The sequence below is a fragment of the Spermophilus citellus genome (genome assembly GCF_964194105.1).
Source record: "Spermophilus citellus genome assembly, chromosome: 1".
Lineage (NCBI taxonomy): Eukaryota > Metazoa > Chordata > Mammalia > Rodentia > Sciuridae > Spermophilus > Spermophilus citellus.
The window spans coordinates 47,138,559-47,157,771 of NC_138182.1; the positions used below are offsets into that span (position 1 = coordinate 47,138,559).

The 19,213-nt window shown below is 32.9% G+C and overlaps 1 protein-coding gene across 5 annotated transcripts in view; it reads right to left on the minus strand.

The window, feature by feature from the left end:
• Positions 1–1,601: 1,601 nt before the first annotated feature.
• NAA16 (N-alpha-acetyltransferase 16, NatA auxiliary subunit) overlaps positions 1,602–19,213 on the minus strand; it is a 58,551-nt gene continuing 40,939 nt past the window's right edge. For 3 of the 5 annotated variants that reach the window (XM_081279722.1, XM_081279721.1, XM_081279720.1), the window contains 8 exons: positions 17,420–17,548; positions 9,611–9,824; positions 8,413–8,606; positions 7,667–7,775; positions 6,850–6,948; positions 6,210–6,353; positions 3,517–3,614; positions 1,602–2,941 (listed from right to left, as the gene is read on the minus strand). In XM_081279722.1, coding sequence (XP_081135848.1) covers positions 2,744–2,941; positions 3,517–3,614; positions 6,210–6,353; positions 6,850–6,948; positions 7,667–7,775; positions 8,413–8,606; positions 9,611–9,824; positions 17,420–17,548 — 1,185 coding nt within the window. In that variant the 3' untranslated portion in view covers positions 1,602–2,743. Of the gene's footprint in view, positions 2,942–3,516; positions 3,799–6,209; positions 6,354–6,849; positions 6,949–7,666; positions 7,776–8,412; positions 8,607–9,610; positions 9,825–16,701; positions 16,845–17,419; positions 17,549–19,213 lie in introns of those variants that run through there. The other 2 variants (XR_014020429.1, XR_014020430.1) reach the window with 2 other exon arrangements.

Consider the following 19,213-nt stretch of genomic DNA (forward strand, 5'->3'; position numbering starts at 1 on the left):
TTATGCTTTGAGTATAGCCCTTGCTGCTCTAAAACTGACACTTTTTTTTTTAATCTGTCCTCCCTGATCTTGGGGCAAACAGGATTCCTTTGGATCATCTCTTCAAAAACCCTCTGTTCCCCATGATGGGAAGGAATTACAATTTCTGGGACAGAAGTACTCTCTGTTTCTACTTTGCTATGAAAGCAATAAAACTTCTTCTCTTTCCTTTTTCTCAAAAAAATAAAATAAAAGGAAATGCCAACAGGTGTTAAGAGAGCACATCTGTATCTCAGCAACTCAAGAAACTGAGGCAGGAGTATTACTAGTTTGAGGCCAGTCTCAGCCAAGTCAAGGAGACTTTGTCTCAAAAATCAAAAATAAAAAGGGCTAGAGATGAAGCTTGGTAGTAAAGCAGGCCTGGGTTCAATCCCCAGTAACCAAAGTTCCTTAATCTACACAAACTTTCAAAATGCCTACATTAAAATATACATAAAATTCACCCTGGCTTCAGGCAGGAAAAAAATGGAATTCACAAATTTATCTTTATTATTTCACATGACACACATTGTTCTAGCAAGTCCACAAACTACAGTCTGACCTGAAGATAAATCTGGCCCAAAGCTTATTAATGCAAATAGTTAAAAAAAAAAAAAAAACACATCCACCAATTTATCTACTAGCTATGGCTACTTCATACAACATCATAATTAAATTGTTGTGAGAGACCAATACAACTGTCAAAGTTTAAAATATTTACTACCTGTCCCTTATTGAAAAACTTTGCTGACCCTTGTTCTAGCTAATAATGGAATCTAAAAACCTATTGTGGTTCTTTATCATGTAGGTTTTTGCCTATTTAGTCAATCACAGTACGCTTTAAATCTTTGCATCTTGTCCCAGAACAACAGATCTTTTGCTTTTCTCTTGAGACTAGATTCTTTCCTAAGTATCTGGTTCTCAAATGCCTCTTTTCAGCTTAACCTTATTCTCCTTCGACTTCCCTGAAGTTTTTAGGCCTCTCTCAAAATGAATGAAGGAGGTTGAGGGACATGACCCAGCCTTATCCTAAAACTGATCACTACTCAAGTTCCAAATTTATGACATTCATGTTATCTCAAAGCAGAACAGGGATAGAATACATACCACCTCTATCCACTGACTGGATTTCTCTAATCCCAGTGTCCCTTACCTTGCCTTCCAAACCTTTCAGTGCGTAATTCAAACCTAACTCCTCACACCTCAACTGTAACTGCCTCAGAACTATCAGAAACTCTAAATGATCCCAATAGAATACTTTTTAAAAGTTGCTGTTAAACATAATTTCCACATTAATTTTTATTAACTGGCATCTTTACACAGTGGCATTCTGCTTAACGTAACATGAAGAATGTATTTGCCAAGATATTTCATGACAAATTACTAACTAGTATCAAAATTGTTAAAACACTAAATAAATTAAACTGCTGTGGCATCAGAATATATGTGGTAGGTGGTTACTGAGAATTACCATTTTTATGAATTTGAAAAGATTAAGAAGATTTAAGTTTCTACTCTGTCAAAGAATATTTTACAAAAACGTATTTTGACAGTATGAAGCATAAACACAAATATCAACAAACAACTGTGTACAAAATAATTTATTATAGCATTATCTAGGTTGGCATTATTTTACAGTGAGTTTTTCCACTCTCAGCAATTATGAATGTAAAGAAATGAGGGTAAAAGAAAATTATTTTAATTAGGACTATTTCTCTAAGTAAAATCTCCCTTTTGAGTTTATATTTGCTTTAAGAAGTAATATTACAGATACATTTACATAGTTCTGAGACATACTGAGTAATTCCATTACTGTTTTCTATATAAGATACAACAAAAAGCTACCCACCCCCAAATACTGTTCAATAATGATTTAAGAATTAAGCTGATAGCTTAAATTCTCATTTTACTAAGAGATATAAAAATGCTCTTAACAGTTATTGCATTGCTGTAAGAGTAACAGTGCTTCATTTTTATTTGTATTCTACCCTATCATATTCCCTTGAATCACCACTTCTCACTTGTTAACACTCAAAGCAAACCCAGTCAAGAAAGTGTAATTCTTGCATGTGGATCTTTAAGAGATAAGCAACAAATTTATCAGTGAATTTTCATGATTAAGAAACAAACTAATTTTCTTATTCTCAATCATCTACATAAAAGTGGAATACTCTTATTCAATTAAAAAGTTTAATTTTATGAATATTAAAAACAAAATGGTAAATCATGAAAAGATGAAAAAAAGGGTAAATTAAATTTTAAAGCAAACCTCAGTATCTGCCAAGAGGAATTTCATATTTTAAAATATAGTTAACACTTTAAACCATCCCCCCCCCCAAAAAAAAAGCAAGCAAATAAACAATAAAACAAACCAATAAGAAAGGGGATCAAACCACAGATCCTGAGACCAGGATCTAAAGAAAATAATACTGGAAAGTTATATATGAATCTAATAAGAAATTATCCTAAGTATGATAGAGAAATGACAGCAACTATCACAGTGCTGATGATTTGGGAACTGAAGAAACCTATACAACAAGTACTTTTAGGAGACATTCGTGTAAACTGGAAGAGTTTGATAAAGAATAAAAGAAGCTTACAGAATACTCCATTTAAAAGTTCTATCCAAATATTTCTTTCATATCTATATTAAAATGCACCCTGAAAAAGAAACCCTGATGTGAATTCAGAATTGAGTCTGTTGGAGTCAACTTTCTATGAGATTTCAAATTTCGTTTGCCAAGACATCATAGTTAACTGTATGGTTCAGTGCTGCACCGGGACTGTGGACTTCATTCACAGCAGGCAGGAAAGCAGGTGTAAAAGGAAACAGGTTATGACAGGCCATCCTATATTTTTCATACTGGGAATTACAATTTCCAAAGCTGCCATCAAGCAGTGCCTCAGAAACCTTCATTAAAGTCTAATGAAACAAGGGGAAAATAAAATTATTTAAAGAAAAATTAAAAGCTAATAATAACTTTAATCAAAAGATGCAATTTATTAATTAAACCAAGAGAAAGACAAGGTCTCACTCTAAAATAACTTCTTATTACCTACAGTAAGTAATAACTTCTTACAACCTACAGTAAGTAATCCCCTCAAAAAAAGAATTTTTAAAACAAACTCTTCAAGGCCTTAAAAAAGGCAATAAAATCTAATACTTAAAAAAAAAAACTAAAACTGTGATAATTGAAAATAATAATGTACATTTAATGAGTGCTTACTGTATTTCAAGCACTAAGTACCTTCATGTTTTGTTATACCAGTTAACTCTATACTGACTGAGACAGGTAGAAGTCTACTTTCATTTTTAACTTCAAAATAAAGAAAAGAAAGCTAAAAAGATAACTTACATAAAGTCACACAGCTAATAATTAGTGAAGTTGAGATTTATATCAAGACATAACTCAAAAAACCTACTTAAGAATTTACACTGTAAAGACACATTTTGTTAGATAATTCAGCAACAATAAATCAGCCAATGAAAATTCTTACCTTTACATTTTTATCTTTTATAGTTTCATCCAGTCTAGTTGCTATAGCAATTGCTTTCTCTTGCCTTGACTTGTCCAGAAAATACATCATTTTAGCACCTGAAATTCCATGACATTTCAAGATGAGTAAACGCTAATAAAGCTTATATTTCAATCTGACTTATACTGACCAGCAACTTCAAACATGGTTTCAATTGTTAACCAAGTGGGGGCTGAAACTGACTCCCCAGCAGTTCAAATTGTGACATCTCTTTAAAACCTTCAGTGACATCCCACTGAAAGCCTGGGAATACAATGAGAGTACTGATGACAAAACACAATGAATCAGAATTTTTTTCCTTCAAATTTCCTCTGCTCTTATTACAAAGAAATAAAAATTTTACCAGAACAACACTGGTTTACTAACTTCCTCTCCTTTAGAGATTGTTATTCTCAAAATGTAAATTTTAAAAAAAGTATTCTGTGGCATCAATCACCCTTTCAGCCAAAAACATAAGAAGATGATACCCAAAACTAAAACATCTAAGGAAAAATTTATTGTCATACAGAGGAGTCTGGTTGGGGAAAAGGGGAAAATGTTTGCATACCCATTAATAAAATAATTTTTAATAACTATAAATAAAATCCAATTTATATTTCTCCTGTAAATTACATGATATACTTTCTATATTCATTTTTCTATTGAATTATTAATTTTATATTATTGTTGATTTATAACAGTTCTTTGTATATTAGAGGGTTTTTTCCTTTCCTTTTTGTCTGTTACATATCTATTTTTTCTCAACTGGTCTTTTTTCTTTCTTTATGATGTTTTACTTTTATATGGTGAAATTTTTCTCTTCCTTAGAATTTCATAAAGTGTTTAGAAAAGTATTTCCCACAATCTAAAAAGAAATGCTAACATCGATGTTCATAGCAGCATAATTCACAATAGCTAGACTGTGGAACCAACCTAGATGCCCTTCAATAGATGAATGGATAAAAAAAAAATGTGGCATTTATACACAATGGAGTATTACTCTGCACTAAAAAATGACAAAATCATGGAATTTGCAGGGAAATGGATGGCATTAGAGCAGATTATGCTAAGTGAAGCTAGCCAATCCCTAAAAAACAAATGCCAAATGTCTTCTTTGATATAAGGAGAGCAACTAAGAACAGAATAGGAAGGAAGAGCATGAGAAGAAGATTAACATTAAACAGGGACGAGAGGTGGGAGGGAAAGGGAGAGAGAAGGGAAATTGCATGGAAATGGAAGGAGACCCTCATTGTTATACAAAATTACATATAAGAGGAAGTGAGGGGAAAGGAAAAAAAAAACAAGGGGAAAAAATGAATTACAGTAGATGATGTAGAGAAAGAAGATGGGAGGGGAGGGGGGATAGTAGAGGATAGGAAAGGCAGCAGAATACAATAGACACTAGTATGGCAGTATGTAAAAACGGATGTGTAACCGATGTGATTCTGCAATCTGTATACGGGGTAAAAATGGGAGTTCATAACCCACTTGAATCAAATGTATGAAATATGATATGTCAAGAGCTATGTAATGTTTTGAACAACTAATAATAAAAAACAAAACAAAGAAATGCTAATATCCATTATACATCTTTTCTTGAAGAGAAATTCTCCTCTGCTCTTATTACAAAGAAATAAAAATTTTCAAGAATTTGTCTTTTCACAGATACCAGAAATAAGAAGCTTCTCTTTATCAAAAAAGCTTAAGTTAAAATATTTAACTATATGGCTTGTTGCATAATTATGTTACGACATATTGTCATCTTGTGAATGTAGCCTAAAATCCTTCCCATAACAGGACATAATTAAATCCTCAAGATAAAAAAAAAAAAATTGCTATAACCATAATACACAATGGTAACATGAGAACTTTCTTATGTACTTCCTTTCAGTTTTTTTGTCAAACGTATTTTTACATAATTGAGATTGTATGTTCAATTCTGCATACACATTATAAGAGCATATACCACTCTTACTACAAACCCTTTGAATAAACATTACTTAAAATGATGTTCTAGGAAAATGCAGTATTTTGCTTTCTACCAAACTATCACTTTTTCCCCTATTACAGGACATTCACGACATTTGTTCCCATTCTTCTTTTCCCCATACTTACAAATAGTGTTTCATAGCTATCTTGTACTTAAAAAGCTCTTTCTTGCTTTGATTTTCTAAAGTTATTTACAAAAGTGTGACTACTAAATCAAAAGTCACAAATAGGGCTGGGGTTGTGGCTCAGTGGCAGAAAGCCTGCCTTGCACATGTGAGGCACTGGGTTCAATCCTCAGTACCACAAAAAAAATAAACAAACAAAATAAGGATATTGTGTCCATGTATAACTATATATGTATGTGTGTGTGTGTGTGTGTGTGTGTGTGTGTGTGTAAAGTCACAAGTAATGTGCAGCTCTTAATAACAATAACAAATTACTAAGTGGCTGGGCCAATTTACACACAAAACAGCAAAATTTTAAGAGTGTTTCACTGGCCACATCCTCACCATATTCTCCTTTTTAACAAAAAAAAAATTTCTACTACTCTGAAAGACACAATGGTATTGTGTTCATTTCTTTGTTTTCTGATAATCAGTGAGGTTAGATATCTTACCAAATGTTTGTTTTTTACCACATTCTTTTTTCCATAAACATGTTAACCATGACAGTTTCTGAATACAAACCTGAAAGCAGATGCTGAAGAGAGGTAGTGTTATGTTTGAGAAAATCCTCATTAAAATTTTCTAAATCCTTGTTGACAAATATTTTCTGCATTTCTTGAGATAAAACCTTGCTCACAATGTCTGGAAGATTACTATGATCAGACACTACAAAAACAAAAACATTTGATTTTTTTGTTTTTCATCTGTGCTTTTAAAAAAATCAGTTATAAAACCTTTGTATTTAGTATTAAGTTTTATATATTTTATAAAGTAAAGTCACAAGTCAACATATCACTCCTTTGGAATATAAATAAATACATTCTGGCCTCAAAAACACTAATTTCTAGGGCTAGGGTTGTAGCTCAGTGGTAGAGCACCTGCCTCACACATGTGAGGCCCTGAGTTCGATCCTCAGCACCACATAAAAATAAATAAATAAAAATAAAGATATTGTGTCCATCTACAACTTAAAAACATTTCAAAAACACATTAATTTCTAGTGTTTTTTCAACTAACATGTTTAATTTATAGATATCTTCATTTAATATGATAAGCATTACCTCTTTATTGTTTTTACATTATTTCAAGTTTCTTTAATATCCAGATAAATGGAAGACAGGCCATATTTGTTTCTCAATGAACATTACTTTTTTAAACTTACCAGATTTAGAAAACTTAATTAGACATTCATGTAACCAAGGGTTATTACTGTTGATGGCAAAAGCTCGTTTGACAGACTGCAGCATTAACAGAAACTTTCCTGTATCAGGAAAACAAAAATAGCATCAATATTTGTCTTTTTCTTCACTTTAACATTACTTAAACTCAATAACAAAATGTTAATTTTTTTTATAACATTTGAAAGCAAAATTCAAAGTTGATTTGGGTTATCAAATACTCCAAAGGAAAGCTTGAAAAATCATGAAAAACTGCTTCAGGTAAATAATCTGCATTATTATTCAAACTCTTCTTGTTTGGATTTGATTATTATGTTCTAATATATATTATCCAGCAAGTTTTTATTTTGTTTCGATACTAGGGATTTAATCCAGATGTGCTTTACCACAGAGCTATATCCCGAGCCCTTTTGTTTTTCATGTTGAAACAGGGTCTCACTAAGTTGCCTAGGACCTCAATAAGTTGCTGCGGCTGGCCTTGCAATCCTCTCGTCTCAGCCTTCTTGTCTCAGCCTTTGGAGCCAGTGGGATTATAGGTGTGTACCATTGCACCTGGCCCCAGAAAATTTTGAATAGCAAAGGAAAAGGAGATAAACAGCCTTTGTAGAAGACCAAAATGGAACTCCTAAACAAAAATAGATATAACAAAGATTAAACTGAATACAGTCACCAATATAATTAAGGATTAAAAAATTGAACTCAAGACTAGGGGTGTGGCTCAGTGGTAGAATGTGGAAGGCCCTAAGTTTGATCACTAGCACAGTAAAACAAAACAAACAAAAAAACCCCCTGATTTATTACCTTTTCTAAAATATATTTCAAATGCTAATAGATGAGTGTCAATGTTATCAGCAACAAGATTCTTAAGAGGTATAAGGAACTTGATGGCTTCTTCTAATGGATTTTCTACCTATTTTAAGAAGCAGAAAGAAAAATTTTTATATTTAAGAACATCAATACAATTCAAATGACCCCTAAAATTTTATATTAATATACATCTAAAATAATTCTGTGTTTTTCATACAAATAAGCAAGAAAACATTTTAAAACTATTACCTACAAATTAACTCAGAGTGTGTAGTCAATAACTTCCAAAACAGATTTCATATTCAGATATAAAAAATTGTGCTCTATAAGTGTAATAAAAATTGTAATGCAGAATCACTGTCATGTATTTAAAAACTAAAATTGATTTTAAAAAATAAATAAATAACTTTCAAAACAGATACAAACTATATTGTTTCCATGACTATAAAACCAAGGTAACTTTATAAAGATTTTTTTAAAAGCCTAGTTAAAATTATTCCACAGACTAGGAAATGATATACCAAGTACTTACAGTTCCTTATATATACTATAAATACTTAAAGTAAGGAGACAAATATAACAACATTTTATAATTGAAAAAAAATTAATGGCAAATTTTAAATACTTAATATTAGTTTTATATAATGGCTTCTGATTTATAGATTTAAATAAATTATGTTTATGACCAGAGCAGAACCAAACAGCATAAATTTTACCAAATAAAAGTAAGCTTATCTTACCCTTTCTAATTTTTCAGGTATAAGTTCTTCCTTAAGACCACTAGTTTCTTCTTCATCATCATCTCTTTTTTTCTTCTGACTTTTTGGTTGACGTTCCCTTTCTGCATGTTTTCTCTCTTCTTCTAATTTAGCCTTTTTCTGAGCTCTTCTCTGCTTGCTAAGCATTTTCTTCAATTCTTTAGTTGAAAGGTTTTCTGTAAATAGTCAATGAACAAAAATTTCTAAATGCTATATTAATATAGAAATGAAATCTTAGAAATTTGCTTCCCTATTGTTATTTTTCAAACATTCCTAGATATTAACATTCCAGTGAATAAAAAGTTGTACAGATAGTCTTCTCACTAGCACCTTCATTCCTTTCTTCTTTGTAGTGCTAGGGACAGAGTCAAGATGCACTTTTACCACTGAGCTGTATTTCCAGCCCTTTTTACTTTTTATTTGGAGAAAGGATCTCACTAAGTTACCCAGACTGGCATTGAACTGGTGATCCTCCTACCTCAGCCTCCAAAGTAGTTGGGATTACAGGCATGAAACCAAAGTATCCTGCTCAGGCATTCTTTCTTTCAATAAAGTAGGTGCAAAAAAATTTAGGAATATGTATTTTTCCCTAAGTGGCTCAAATCTATTTTCAGTTATAATTTTAAAGAAAGAAACTCATAGATATTTCTATTTTTCCCAAACTGATCTTGCTGAAGATAAAAATAAGAAAGACTACAAATCATTTTATTAGGGTGACTGACAAGCACCAGCTACAAAGTATCAACTCACTTTTTTTTTTTTAACAGAGAGAGAGAGAGAGAGAGAGAGAGTGAATCTTTTTTTTTTTTTTTAATAGATGGATACAACACAATGCCTTTATTTTTATGTGGTGCTGAGAATCGAACCCGAGTCCTGCCCATGCTAGGCAAGCACTCTACCGTTGAGCCATAAACCCAGCCCCTCACTCACTTTATGTATCAGTTATCTAATATTGTCCTTACATCCACTTGACGATACATTTTTTTCTTAATTAACTGTTCTTTTAATTATATAAATATATTGGGAAGAATAAGATAATTAGATACACACACATACACACATTGTATACTAATCATACCTTAAACATGTGACAATACATTTTTCTAAGTACTTTATTTATGACATTCTGAAATTTGATGCTCCTTTCAAATCTTTTTAAAGCAAGTTCTTTTTCAGTTACCTGAATTTATTTCTTGTTGTTTGCTTTCATTGGTTAGAGGATTATCATATAATTTCAAGTATATTTCAATTGCTGATCTAGCAGCTTTGAAATAAAAGGCATGTCTTCTGAGAATATCTTCTAATCTCAAAAGGTCAACATAAGCACGAAGGGTCATCTTTCTCATGCAGTATGTATGGAAGTCAAATTGATCATCCGTTATCTCAAAAAAATGCTTAAAAACAAAACCACAAAATTATACCTTAGATTTATGTCAATAACTTCTGCCTTTTGAAAGAAAATTATTAAAAACCCAAAAAACAATTTTAAAAATCACAATTTCACTTGATTGCTTTCTCCCACTCCAACGTTATAAAGGAATTCAACTTGAAATTTCTCTTCCTAGAATTCATCCCCACTCCCTATAAATCATGTTTTAGGATGATACTCAGCTTCTATGCTAATAAGTCAAATGATCAGGTTATGGTTTAAAATCCAGATACTAGTACATATTGATATTTTAGTCTTAATAAAATATTTCTTTTGTATTCACTAAAAACCAACAAGACTGAGTTAAAGAGAACTCCAAATGAAGACTAAATATATATATTTAAGTTCAAACTAAATGTTACAAATCTAACTGCTCTACTCAATCCTGAGCTTAGGCAAGGCTTATTATCTCTATCCCCCTCAGTGGCACAAGGCCTAACACATGGCAGACATTCAATAAGCACAATATCTGCTCTCAAGAGATAAGCTGCTTATCAGGCATGTGAACTTAAATGAGTCTTTTTATTCCCTAATTAATTCCCTTAATTATTTAATCTAGTAGGAATAAAGAAATCTACACAGCCAATTTCTTGAGGTTGCTAACGGATCAAGAACCCATTTTAAAGTTCACTTTCAATAGTAAAGTTATATACAGATCATTTTGGTTCTCTTACTCAATAAGTAACCACATCTACCCATGTTTCATTTTTTAGAAGTTCTTAATCTCAAGTCTACATATAAACAAGGATAGTAACTTCTTCCTAACGATAGAGCTCAAAGATTTTATTCAATTTTCCATGGCTCCCCAAAAGATTAAAAACTAATTCCTTCCAATGAAAAGAGAAAATTACTCACCTAGACCTACAAAACAATTTTATAGTTCTCTCTCCTGCATGCATTTCTACCTCTCATTCTTTCTTTCCCCACTTTAGCTTCTCTAAAATCATACAGAAAAGTAAATGATTCAAAACACCAATGTAAATCAAGTTTTTTATACTACTTCATGTTCCCTCCATCATGAGGGTCTAGTAACTCGCTGTGCAGGACATGTTAGTAATTATCCATAACCATTTGATAATTTTAGTCATCCAGGTAATTAGAAACACACTATACATATTACATTAAGTACCTGAGACTATAAGACAAGAATTCTAAGATAACAAGAATAGAGGCACAGTGTGGAGGACAAGAAACAAGTAAACATTTCACATTAGTTTATACTTATTACTGAAAATTCATGCTTTAAGGGTGTTATTTTGAAAACTATTCATCCCAGCAATAAGAAAAATAAATTCATGATAATAATTCTAACTTGGTTTTACTGGTTTTTTAAATAAAAGGGTTACATATTTCAGAAAGCTGTTAGTAGTTTTACTTAATGTAAGTTATATCTAACATCATTATAATACTGACTGAGGAAAAATGGCAGTACTAAAAGTCATGGAACACACAATGAGATGAAAAAACCTAAAAGATTTCAGGGCATTTTTAAGCTGAGAAACATATAAAAAGGTAGATGACAGCTTCAAGAAATATTCCTAGCAGCTTAAGTAGACATAGATTTTAGGGCGAGTCTTGGAGGGAACATATGAAATCACAAACATTTAAGCCGCCTCTTTATCAGTAACAGCCCATAGGCTGCCTCTCTCCAGTTAATGTCTTCCATAAACAGGGTAACAAGTTTATCCCAGTTTGCCAGGAAGCTTTTGCAGTTTTCCACTGAAAGCACTGTGTCTCGGAACCATTCACCCACTGGAAAATGTGAATAGTCAATCACTATAGAGTAAGCTAATGGTGGTAAAAAGAATACTGCTAGATTATATCAGAAAAAGCAGGATATCACATCTATAGCTTATTTATACTTTTGCTTTGGAAGAAAAGACGGTAGTGCAAAATACTATATAAAACAAATAAATTATTTTGAGTTGATTTTTTTTTGGAATATAGACACAGAAGTTACAAACATAGAACTGAGGACGTATATAGCCTCCCCTCAGTCTCCCTCAAAGGTTACAGCTTACAAAACACAGTTCAATATGAAAACAAGAAACTGACACTGGTACAATATGTGTATACAGTTCTATGTGAATTTTTATCATGTATAGACTCATAAAACCCTACCACAATCAGTAACTAGTCTATCACCACAAAGTTTCCTTTGTACTATATCTTGGACTGATTTTTTTAGTCTCTAAATTTGTAAAACATAAACATTTGCTAGATAATGAAAACAGATGAAATTAGTTTCACTGCACTTCTGGGCCAAACACCAAGGGTATGATAAGGTCATCTCTATCAGCTCACTACAGAAAACTAGGATATCCAAACCTTAATATACAACTCATGTCCTGAACTCTTTCCCCTTCATCTTGAATACTAGTATTCTTTCTCCCCTGCCCCCATTCTTTTTGGGGGGTTGCTGGCAGAAACTAATAAAACTGTCAAAATAGGCTTGAATCAAATTAAGTCAGCAAAGAATTAAGAGGTCATTCACAGCTTTAGAGTGTATTTACTTTAGGAGTTTTATATTGGGCCCTCTCTTTTAGCCCAGATTCTCCTGTCCATCACTTCTCAGCATTTCCAGATAAGACTATTAAGAGCTTATATGTAGAAAAGCAATCAAATCCTCTGGAGGGTTGTAGCTCAGTGGGAGACCACTTGCCTAGCATGTATGAGGCACTGGGTTTGATTCTCAGCACCACATATAAATAAGTAAAATAAAGGTCTGTTGACAACTAAAAAAATATTAAGGAAAAAATCCTCTGGACTTAAAAAGTAATAACAACTAGAGGAATAACCAACTTTCTTTTATAGAGAATCTGTCATTAGAAAACATGTGAAAAGAACAGAAGACGCAGAGACAAACCCACATAAGTATGGTTATATGATACTAGACAAAGGTGCCAAAAACACACATTAAAGATAGCCTTTAAATGATACCGGGAAAATTGGAAATCCACATATAGAGAATGAAATTGAACCGCTATCTCTTACTCCACACAAAATTCAATTCAAAATGGATCAAAGACCTAGGAATTAGACGAGAAGCCCTGAAGCTGATAGAAGAAAACGTGGGCCCCACACTCCAACATGTCAGCTCAGGAACTGACTTCCTTAATAAGACTCCTAAAGAGCAAGAAATAAAACAAGTCAATAAATAAGATGGCATCAAATTAAAAAGCTTCTTTACAGCAAAGGAAACAATCAAAAATGTGAGGAGAGAGCCAAAAGAATGGGACAGAATATTTATCCTCCGCTTCTCAGACACGCCATTAATATCCAGGAGACACAAAGAACTCAAAACACTTAACACCAAAAATACAACCCAATCAATAATTAATCAATAAATGGTTGAAGCAACTAAACAGATACTTCTCAAAAAAAGAAATACAAATGATCCACAAATATATGAAAAAATGTTCAGCAAGTCTAGCAATTAGAGAAATACAAATTAAAACATTAGATTCATCTCACTCCAGACAGAATGGCAATTATCAAGAATTCAAGTAACAATAAATGTTGATAAAGATGTGGGGAAAGGGTACATTCATACATTGTTGGTGGGAATGAAAATTGGTGCAACCATTCTGGAAAGCAGTATGAAGATTTCTCAAAAAACTAGGAATGGAATCACATATGACCCAGCTATCCCACTTCTCAGGAGATATCCAAAGGACTTAAAATCAGCATACTACACTGACACAGCCACATCAATGTTTATAGCCAAGCTATGGAGCCAACCCTAGAGTCCCTTCAACAGATGAATGGATTAAAAATTGTGTACGTATGTGTTTTGGAGTATTACTCAGCCATAAAGAAGAATGACAATGGCAACTGTGGTAAATGGATGGAACTGGAGACTATCATGCTAAGTGAAATAAGCCAGCCCCAAAAGTCAAAGGTAGAATGTTTTTTCTAATATGCAGATGTTAATCCAAAATAAGCAGGGCGGAAGTGTTAAAATAAAAATAATAGAAGAAATACTAGTGGAGTAGATAAAGGGAAATGAAGGGAAGGAAGGAGGGATGAAATAGGAAAAGACAATGGAATAAATCTGACCTAACTTTCCTATATACATATATGAATGTACCACAATGAATCTCACCATCATGTACATCTCTAAGACGCTAATTAAAAAAAAAAGTGTAAGTAAATATCAGAAACATCAGTTGAGCAGAGTGAAGGGAACTAGAAGGAGGGAGGAGAGAAGGGGAAGGGGAAATACTGGGGACTAAATTAGAACAAATTGTATTCCATGCTTTTATAATTATGTCAAAATGAATCCTATTATCAAGTATAACTAAGAGGAAGCAACCCCCCCCCAAAAAAATAATAGAAGTCTTCAAAATCTATACTGCACAAGGCATTCTCAACACACAAAGAAGAATACAAGATGTTTTGCTTTCCAGGAGTACGTCCCTTTTATGGGCTATGTCCACCCGCCCACCCCTCCCCCCAATCATGTTGCATTCCCAGCCCCCAGTACCTCAGAATGTGAAGGTATTTGGAGATAACTGTCAAATAATTAAATTAAAATGAGGTTCATTGGGGTTTTAAATTTAATCCAATTTAAAAAAAAAGAATGAATGTGTCAATTTGATAAAGATTAAGATGCAACAGGTTTTTATCTATCAGAAATCCTAGATCAAAGAATTAAAAATATATATATATTATTTGCCCTGTTTTGCATATTAATCAATACTGTAATAATGAGAACTCAATCATTATTTTAAAAGGAAAAGAAAGAAAACAATTCTTGAAAGGCAAAAATAGTTCAAATGCTTTTCTAAACACAAGTTCATCAAGGTTGTTTTGCTGGGTTACATAACCTTATATATACTCTTTAAAATCCTACTAGAAGGGCAAGATAAAGCCAGAAAAATCATTAAATAAACATTTCTAGAATTCTAATATTTCAAATTACATTACTAAGAGCTCATAGCAATATATATCCTTGTTGAAAGTGCCTTCAATGGAAGAATTATTAAATGCATTCTTTTTTTTTACTTAAATTATTATTATTTTTTTAATTTGAAACAGGTTTCACTAAGTTGCACAGGCTGGCTGGAACTTGTGGTTCTCCTACCTCAGTCCCTAGTAGGTGGCATTACAAGTGTGTGCTACCACACCTGGCTTGAAAGAGTTTGGTTTCTGTTTGTTTTTTTTGTTGTTTATTTGGCAGTACTGGGATTAAAACCAGGGTCCTGAGAATCCTAGTGTTCTACCACTGTATATTCCAACCCATTTTTTTTTAATTTTATATTGAGCAGTTTCTTGCTAAATTGCCCAAGTTGGTCTCAACGTGCAATCTTCCTGAGGAGTTGGGATTACAGAAGTATGCAACCATGCCACACTTGAATGAATTCTTGAAGGCGAAATAAAGACTAGTCAGTCCCTATTTCACCTTGTTTCTCATTTACTTCTATTTTAAAGGTATATCGCAATTTTATTTTTTGAAAGATGTTCATTTCCTTATTAAATATTTAAAACCCAACCATAAAGTAACTTGCAGATATTTATAATAAATCTTTGAAATAACATCATTAAGAATTTTCTTTTAGATTACATTAATTTCATTAGAAATTAGGCAGCATTTTCAGTCAATAAATATTTAATGATCCTATTTGCACTAACCACACTTCTACATATAACCACATATGTAAAATACACATCAGATATTAATCATAACAGTTATTTTTTCCTCATTTTTTAACTGATGTATTATAATTACATATAATGGTGGGATTTGTTGTTCATACATGCACATGATATAACAATATAATTTGGCCAATATCATTCTCCATTATTTATTTATGGTATGGATATGTTCATTATAAAAGATTAGGTTACAGGTGAAAAAGTTGGCTCTTTTCTTATCTGTTTTTAGATCTTCCTATTTTCAAATGCCAACAGTAAACTCTGAAAAGACAGTTAAGTGTAGAGCAATTACAATTATGTAATATGACATAACCGTAATTAAGAGATGACATAAGTGTAATTATGAAAGAGTGATTTCTGCCATGTTTTAACCTTTGGTAACCAAGAATTTCTTATAACTTTTTTCTTCAAAAATGTTTTCTACTAATTAAATCATTTATTGAGGAAGTTTACCGGATATTACAGAATTTTCATTCCATGCTACTTAACCAAAATCACTACAAATTAAGGAAAAATAATCCAAATAAAACAGCAATAGCAGACCTACTTATATTCTAGCAATTCTCAAAATACAGTAGAAAGAACAAAGCAATATAGGAATTCATAGGAGGAAAATGGGATTTAAATTTGAAATGTTCACAATTATAAATGATCCTAAGGATATTCAAATTTCACTTAAACAGAAAATTTGGTAGGTTCCTAGTTACAGTTTTGTGAAATTACTAATCCATAAATGCCTAACAGCCTCTTCTTTCAGAAAACAATTTACTTCTCTCTGAAAATGTCCTGGTTAATAAAAATGTAGCTTTCCTTAATAACAAACAGGAAACTTTTAAAATGAGGACATCTTAGGGAGTGCCTAAACATAGTTTTATAGAAATGAGGCCTAATTTAAACTAAAATGCCTGGCTACTTCACACATCTTTCAAGTGTTTTTACATTTTTCAAGGAGAAAATGAGAAAGATTTTCCCTAGAGATATAGCCATCAAGGTTTAAAAGGGCAGGAAAAACAAACAAAAACAACCCCAAAATAACAGTATTTGTATAAAGCCTCTGGTATAATCCTAGTCCGATTCCCATCAAAAGCCACCCCTTAAGATACAGCCTTCCTTTTGGGTAACAGCAGGAATTTCACATGGGAAGAAGGCCAAAGTGACTGCCATGGTGCAGACATCAGGCTCACCTGACTACGATGCCTGTGGTTTTATACTGCGTCAGCAGGGGAAGAGTGGTGCCGAGCGCCCCCACAACTGAGGGCTGCTGAGGACTGCCTCAGGGGTGCGTTTGCGGCTCTTTTCCTCCTGTGGTCCATGTGGAAGGAGAGTGCTTCAGAGATGACAAAGAACAGGAAAACAAAAATTCACACAAAGGAAAAGAAAAGTCCCCTCTCTAAGGCACATCACACACACAATTCTAAAAGCAAGTAATAAAATAAGCCTGCAAACCGGCCATAGATTGCTGTACAGAGTACTGAACGCAAGAACATATGTCCTGGGAAGACGAACTGGAGAGAGGCTGACTGCGGACCAGATCCTGACATTTAAAAGGGAAAAGAAGTTGCCATCAACTGTGTGTCCTCATAGGCTAGTGTCGAAAATCAAAAAATGGCCCGATTAGGAAACAGAAATTTTGACCTATGTTAATAATAGCAATGATAATTTATTAATTTCTCTTCTTCCTTCAGAAAAAAAAATTTAGACATGTCAAAGGCATAACCATTTCAGGATCAAAAAAAGGAATCATTTTTCACAACTTCTGAATGTTTGGAATATTAAAAATTGAGAACTGTTTTCACAATGAAGCTGACAAAGTAGAAGAGGCAGATGATCACATATAGAAATCTACCTGCTTTTCTTGCCACCTGACAGGAGAAAACTGAGGTCAAAATTGTAACAACTTACCCTCTCTACTTCATGGCATTTTTTCAAGGCATCCCCATATCTCTTTAGTCGCTGATAAGCTGAGATGCATTCTGTCTGAAACCACATACACTGCATTTCATTTAGATTTTCCATAGCAGATGTTCCTTCCTGAAATGGAAGCATTGATAACTATAGGGGACAAGCAATAACAGAACCTGAAATTCTCATTTTTTTAAACTATGGCTACAAGTATCATTAAGACAATAGTAGCAATTAGAAAATATATTAAATGTGCTTCCAAAGGCTCCTATTGGTTTTAAATTATATAATGTTTTACTTTTTCAGTTTTGTTTGGGTATTCAATACTTTGCTTTATAAAAAATTCTAGATCACTAAAGTTTAGCATTTAAATGCCAAGCTTTTATTTAAACTGTTTAAGGCAATCCTAAAGTTTTACCTATCTTCTGCCTTTCTTTTTCTTTTTTTTCCTGTTATTTAACCCTTCCTTGCTAACTCGGGATGACTATTATACATATGAAAATTGTTGAATATCTTAGTAATAGTTGCAATGAAGCTTTTCAGTTTCCCAATCTCCTTCCTCCAAGTTAGAATGCTACATGTTGTCTCTCTCTGTCCCTGCATATCTGCTTCTAACAGCACTGTCTCTTCTCTGCAATGTACAAACAAAACTAACCAAATTCGTTAAGAATATTTGTTAATTCAGTTAGGCTTGCACATGTTCATAATCCCAGCAACTCAGGAGGCTGAGGCTATTGAATCACAAATTCAAGGCAAACCTCAGCGAGTTAACAAGACCCTATCTCAAAATAAAAAATTAAAAGGTTTAGGATATTGCTTGGTGATAGAGCACACCTAGGTACAATCCCTAGTACTGGAATGAAGAAAAGAAGGAAGGAGAAAGGAAGATAATTTGTTAATTCAGGCTCAGTAGTAATTCTGAGAGAAGTATCAGACATGAAATACCTAGTTTCAGTGCCAAAACACTGGGATTTTGTCAATTCAGAAGAATATATTTGAATTTGATTTAACTTTTTTGGTACTATGGGTTGAACCCAGGACCTCATACATGCTAGGTAAGCACTCTACCACTGCACTACACACCCCAGCTCTTTTATTACTTTATCCTGAGGCAGGGTCTCAACTAAAGCTGCTCAGGCTGGCCTCAAACTTGTGATTCTCCTGCCTCAGTCTCCAAAGCAGCTAAAATGAGAGGCATGTGCCACTGTGCCCAACTAGAAGAGATTTACTTTAAATACATGTGCATGACCCCAGGAAAGATGGCAAAAGTGCAAACAAAAATAATTTCAGTCTTCAGTTTTTTTAAACCCCATTTCTGGTTATCAGTTCAATTCTTATGATTCATTAAAAGTCTCAAAACTGTGAATAGAATTATAGATATATTTTATTTCTTCTTTTTGACTGTGTATATTTTCCTTTTCTTGATGATTGCATGTTTTTATAAGAAAAATGCTTTACTTTCACTTCAAAAAGTTCACCAAAAAGAATTACCAAACACGCATGAGCAATTCTCTACAATTCTAAACTGTGAAAAAATCTTTTAAGAAGGAATTAAGAGAACTTCACTCATTCATTAGCAAGTAAATACAAGCTAATTATTCAGGGTCATTAGCAATACCCTTCCCCTGGCTCAATGTGTTATCCACTATACATTATAGATTCACCTAACCAATGAGTCAACCTCAATAAACTGAACAAGCTCTCTGTATAGCTAGACAATTTGTCCAAAGTGGATGACCAGAGGCAATTATGTTAAGAAAGGTCAGCAACAGGTTTGGTGACTACTATCCTTAA